The 6,673-nt window shown below is 35.1% G+C and overlaps 1 protein-coding gene across 2 annotated transcripts in view; it reads right to left on the minus strand.

Annotated features, from left to right (window-relative positions):
- Window positions 1–6,673, minus strand: part of ptp4a3a (protein tyrosine phosphatase 4A3a) — a 60,288-nt gene that overhangs the window by 3,148 nt on the left and 50,467 nt on the right. For both annotated transcript variants that reach the window (XM_087294273.1, NM_213181.1), the window contains 1 exon segment: window positions 2,371–2,445. In XM_087294273.1, the coding sequence (XP_087150399.1) occupies window positions 2,371–2,445 (75 nt within the window).

Raw genomic sequence — 6,673 nt, forward strand, 5'->3', positions numbered from 1 at the left:
CTAAATTCCCATTTTGTAAACCGTCAGTAAAGTCTAAAGTGAAAGCAATTCAGACACATTATCTAAGTTCTTGAAGCACGAGCATCCCAATAACACACTGTTTATGACATTAATAGTAATCAAATAATAATAATAAAAAACAATTACTGCTCTTGGCTGAATAGGATTGAAAGCTTTTTTAATATATGTAGCATTTATATGATGTTTACACAGGAGGGCTGTTGAATGCTTGATTCTGATTGGTTGATGAACATTAAAAGGTGTGCAATTATTTTTAAATAAACACACACCTAAAGAGGGCTGTGTATCTGTCTGCAGACTGCGAGATGGGGGCGTAACAACGGGTGTAACTTGTAGCAATTAGACAAATTAGAGGCATAACTTGCAGTTATCGAGATCCCATTGAACCTTGCGAGATGTCACAACGAGATGTTGTTGGCAAGATGGCGGACAACAGAGAACATTATCACCAAATGATTTCCTGATTTTTATCCACAACCAATTATTTTGATTTATTATTATATTGATTTATTTAGCAACTCCACCAAGCAACCTGCTCACTTCTTCATCTGTTTTGTCATGACAGCCTACTCTGTGTCACCCCCTGTGGTTGCAAGTACAATGGTGTGCGCGTCCACAACTGTATGTTAAAAACTGTGATATTTGGGTTTAGCTTTTGGGAAGGTGTAGACATTAATAACTATGATGGTTAGGTTTAGGGTTGGGAAGGTGTAGACGTTAATAATGTTGATGGTTGGGTTTAAGTTTGGGTTAGGTGTAGACATTAATAACTGTGATGGTTGGGTTTAGGGTTAGGGTAGGTGTAGACGTTAATAAAAATGATGGTTGGGTTTAGGTTTGGGGTAGATATGGACAATAACTATGATGGTTGGGTTTAGGTTTGGGTAAGGTGTAGACGTTAATAAAGATGATGGTTGGGTTTAGGTTTGGGTAAGGTGTAGACGTTAATAAAGATGATGGTTGGGTTTAGGTATGGGGAGGTGTAGACGTTAATGACTTTGATAATTGGGTTTAGGGTAGGGGAAGGTATAGACATTAATTACACTGATAGTTGGGTTTAGGGTTGTGGTAAGTATAGACGTTAATAACTGTTATGGTTGGGTTTAGGGTTGGGGAAGGTGTAGATGTTAATAACATTGATGGTTAGGTTTAGGGTTGTGGTAGGTATAGACGTTAATAACGGATATGGTTGGGTTTAGGTTTGGGGAAGGTATCGACGGTAATAACTGTGATGGTTGGGTTTAGGTGTGGAGTAGGTTTGGATGTTAATTACTGATGTACAGTGCCATTGTGCCGACAACATAGTTTTGACATGTGGGTCTCCATAACTTCAAGTTATGCCTCTTAACATATTACAAGTTATGCCCCTTTATGTTCCGCCCCTGTCTTGCAGTCCGCAGACAGACCCTACTCGGCAGGTCTTGATCATTACACTTCCATATTACTACACCAAACAATTTCAGCGATTTCTAATAACACAGCCAAAAATTTACAAAAATCTAAACAAAACTTAGAACAAATATATTGCCTGTTTATTTATGATTTAGAATTGCATTATAGAACCTTGATCTTTTAAACAACGTTTAACCTTGAAAAATAAAAAAACCTGACTTTATTAACATTTTGAATAGTTTAAAGTGATTTATTGTCTGGGTTGGTGTTGTATATTACAGTACAAAAACCTTGTCATAAACTGTCAGTACATTTTCTGTTATTTTACAGATTTATCTCTCTCTATATTATTTCTTATTAATTATATTATTTCAATCTACTAAAATGACAATGAAGTAGAGTTGATGTTTAAACATGAAAAGCTGACAGAGTAGATATCAATGTTCCACAGTGCAACTCACAAACGTAAATAAATCAAAAACACTTGTGATGCACAAAATACAAAAACTGTTAATGGACAGATATTTTTTACATTATAGTCATCACATGACAGCAGCTGCTGTCGGAAATGTTAACAATGAACATTAATAGAAACTAAATGATCATGTTTAGTAAATGGCTTCGAATTTAAGTCTATACTCACTAAATCTAATCAGGACATCTAAATCGATACCCAGCCTTAAATGTCACGTTTCATTCCAGCCCACACTGGACTGAAAATAGCACTGAAAATGCAAGGGAACAGTAACTGAGAGGGTTGGAGCTTGACAAAGGGTCAACTGCAAAACTTGTGCGCTCTGAAAGCTTTAAGCTTAGCCTTGCTATCAAAATGCACTCTGCTAAGCATAGCGGCAGAGAACCAGCATTTAAGATCCACTCGTATGAATACGGCAGCTGACGTCAAGAGCTTGAGGCCTGTCGTCCTTAAAAGAAGTCAAGAGAGAGAGATGTACGTACTGTCTGATGAACTGGATGGCATCTTCATACTTCATCCCACTTTCAATCAAGGCCACAGCCACGAGTACTGGAGCTCTGCAAAACAACAACACATACGGTATAATGAGAGAACTGCAATACAAACCCAAACACACTTCTGTATGTGTGTGACAAGTACAAACCTAATCTAGCAAAGTAGTGCTTTCTTTGGTATTTTTTGTGATCACTTATTTGATAAGAAACAAAATTGTAGTTTGCATTTAATACATTTTTTCTATATTTTGAAATGTTTGTGTAGCGACTTTCCAATTGTCGCTATTGTTGGTAGAGCAAGCAAGTTTTTTAAGCGTAAAAGTCAAAGTCCGTAGGCAAAATAGATGCAAATAAAAACGTCTCTATTTCCCAATCAACAGAAATCCTTAATCAATTTTCCTTACTTTATAATGCACACTTCTCTGTTACCTTAAGTTGTTACGTTGAGTTATGGTCAAAAACTGTGTGCTTCCTACCATTGCTCTCTTCCTCCATGCAGTGAAGCCACAGTTTTATAGTCTGATACAGACAACTTGTGGCCAATCACCAATATAAAATGTATGGCTCCTACAGTTTGCTTGGACACTTGAATCTACTGAACTTCAAGAACGGACTACATTTATTTTCGATCTATGACTTGAATTAGCTGTTTTTGTTCATTTTATTACGGTTTAATTACTTTCTAAAAAGTAAACACTCAAATATGAGGTTTAATCCAGCGTTTCCACTCAAGTCAAAGAGTACAAAATAGTTACTTTCTGATTACCTGAAATATAAATAAATATCTAAATATCAAAAGTAACAACAAAATTTTTGCTGCGGTAGGAGAAGCTGCGTCAATCTTTTCTTTATTTAATAAATTGCATCTCAGAAGACAATGTCGACATGCAATTATGCAATTAACTGATGGTGGCGCGAGACATGGAACACAGATGCTCTTGATTCTGAAGGTATAATAACACTAATACTGAAACGGTTAAAGGATTTTAGAATAACCAAAACAACATTTCAGATGTTTTAGCCTGCTGGTTTGTCATTTACACACATTTTTATCACATAATGTCTTATAACAAAATCACATGACCTTTTTTAATGCACACACCGGAGTTTGTTTGGTAAAAGTGTTTCAATCAACCGTTGTTGTATGTGCATATCCAAAATGCAAAAAATAGGTGGATGGAAACATAGCTAATGACATCAATTGTAAAAAAAAAAAAAAAAAAAAAAAAAAAAAAGCTACTAGTTTGCAACATTCTTAAACATCTTCTTTAGTATTCAACAGAAGATAAAGTGTGGATAAACGATGACAGTGATTATTTTGGTGAACTATCATTATCATAATGCTAACTCTGCAAATTTTTGATAACAACTGTATTTGGAAGCCCATTAGCCTTTCTTGTAGTGTCAAATCCAGCACTTTACCCTTATTAGTAGTGAATGCTTAAATTTGTGAATGTAATAGTGGTGTTTTGAATCACAATGTTTTTTTTAGTCACGGATTGGACCATTTTTCGGATCAGCCAAAAAAGGGAGGAGACAAATGTAATTTGCTTTCCATTTATTACAAAAACTATACTGCAAGACACTTTTGGTTTTAACAAACATAACTTAGAACCTGTAGTTTTATTAAAAATAAAATAAAGAAATAATCAGCTGAATAAAAATAAATTGTAAAATATTAAGTACTGTAAAAACATTCACTGCTAGCACATGTGTTACTGATAACGCTAAATGTAAAAATCTAACATTATCATTTGTACAACCCATATTTATTGTACAAATGATAATGTTAGATTTTTACATTTAGCGTTATCAGTAACACATGTGCTAGCAGTGAATATTTTAGTCTCATTTTAAATAAATGATTTAGTTATTCACTCATAAAACTTCATCTTTCATTGCTAGATGTGTCATTTTTCAAGAATTATTCAGTGGCATATTTTTGATGGCTGATTGTTGCCACCTATTGATGCAACCTAAATTTAAGCATCGTTAATTGTGATGTGATGTGATTTTAATCTTTACCATAAACATCAGTGGTTATATCTAAACTATAAACTGTTATCCAAATACTTGTGTTATTTGACTGTTTTAACTTCATAACTAACTCAAAAGACTAAACACTCAATCTCTTCCTTGATTTTTGCCTTTTTCAAACACAAATTTCAATGCAGCGAACTGAAAGATTAATAAACATATGCAAATCAGCAACATTTATGATTTATGTTGCGTGGGTGTTGAGATCCTAATCTTTTCACGATTAATCAGGCAGCTTACACTGAATGCATTGATGCAGGCTAAACAAGTAGTGACAGAAAACACCTTTAATAACCCACCACATCCGAATAACCTACCACAACTTCTTCCATTATCACTGTACTTTACAGGAAAGCCTAAATGCTTTCAAACATGTGATTTGAATGACGCGAGAAGTGATCTCTCTGCAATCGTTACAATTATAGGATTAATCTACCAGTAAAAAATTTATTAATCTGCGAGTCACTCATGTTCCAAATCGTGGGTTGTGATCCCTACAAATCACAGATCAACCGTGATACGTTACACCCCTAGAATGTACCAAGCCTAACAGACACACACAAACAAACAACTTCATTTACTTATTAGAGCAGTTCAATTATTCCTTGATCTTTGATAAAAAAAATACTAGCTCTAAAGTACAAGTTAGATGCAGCATTGCCCGATTCTCTTTCATACAGTAAAAAAAATAAATTAAAATGATGACACACACACACACACACACACACACACACACACACACACACACACACACACACACACGTATATATGGTCTTTCACAATCATCTAATAAAAGTGATTGGTGAAATATTACTTTTAGTGTTGTCCCTAGGTGTAAAAAGAGTCACTAAAAGTCTCTGCATATGATTAGGGTCCCATTTAATGTCTTTGGGATCTGAAATCCCATCTGATACAAAAGTAACAGCATAGCTCTCTTTAACAAGTTACAAACTGGGATATTATTCATATCTGCAGAGACAGCAACGCAATTTTTAATCCTCGAACCTCAATGCTTCACTTTTAAACAAACACTGTACAGTGAATTCAGCTAAATCTTATGAAATAAGCCCAACTCTAAACAGTGTAGCCATCTGAATTAGATGAAAATAAACGAGTCAGGCCAAAAAAACACTGGCACTCTTTCAAGAGTCGAGGCCGATTCCCTTTGGAAGTGCATGAAGTGCGTCAGAGACTGGGTTTTACCACCCAAAAGACGAGAGCAGCGAGGCCAGTCTACCTCCTCCTCCTCTGAACGTCACTCGCTGTTTTATAGCCATCGTTTGGGGTGTTTTGTTTCGCTGTACGTGCGCCAACAGAGACCATAAATACATCATCTGAAGGAGCTCCTTAAGAGACACATACTGTTCCATATTTATGACTGCAAGAGTACATAATGTTGTGCAATATTGCTTTTGAGAACTAAATCCTTATTTTTGTCCTGATCCTTGTTCTTGCTATGAATCAGCACCCACTGATTTTCTACAGATCAAAAAATGGTCGATTTGCATCTGTCACAAAGTTGGAATGGAATAGGAGTACAGAGGCCCTGCTTACATCTGGTATTAAGATGTATTTTGTGTCGATCGGATCATAAATGGACAACACTAGGTACAGGTGTAAACAAGGTGTGAAATGTTTAAACTTGTTACAAAATCAAACCACTTCCAGAGGTCGTCGAAAACGCATTTGACTGCATTGCAACAATAGTGAGAATGCACATGCAGTTGAGTGTGTTCAAACAGCCGATAAACACTGCCTGCTTTCACCTGCTGAGCACATTCATAAACAGAGGGGCTGATATAAAGGGGCAATAGATATTCAATCAGAAAAAAACAATGTTGTCTCTTCACATCCCAGTTGTAATGATTAAAGTGCATGATCTAAACCTATTTATTTGTATTCATATTCTGGGTAAGACATAGGACTAATAAATGTTAATCCAATTAAAATTTGTCAGTAAAAACAAATGCTCAATCAAAACTTTAATATTCTGAATGAATATTGGAATGAATATACTTTTGCATGCTGGAGAATGAATGTCACCATGGTTGAAGTATTTCTTTTAGACAAGTAATGTTCTGTTATAAAACTATTTTATTCACACAAAGCTGATATAGATTTAGTTGTTTTATGAATGGGTTATATGCACAGAAGTGTTGTTCAGCCACTGAAATCTTTCGGCGACTGATGTAACCATTTTTAATTTCATAAGGAACCTTTTACAGCATCAATAAAGATTTATTTAGTTTAACAA

Source organism: Danio rerio, chromosome 19 (assembly GCF_052040795.2).
Source record: "Danio rerio strain M-AB ecotype USA chromosome 19, GRCz13ab, whole genome shotgun sequence".
Classification (NCBI taxonomy): Eukaryota; Metazoa; Chordata; class Actinopteri; order Cypriniformes; family Danionidae; genus Danio; species Danio rerio.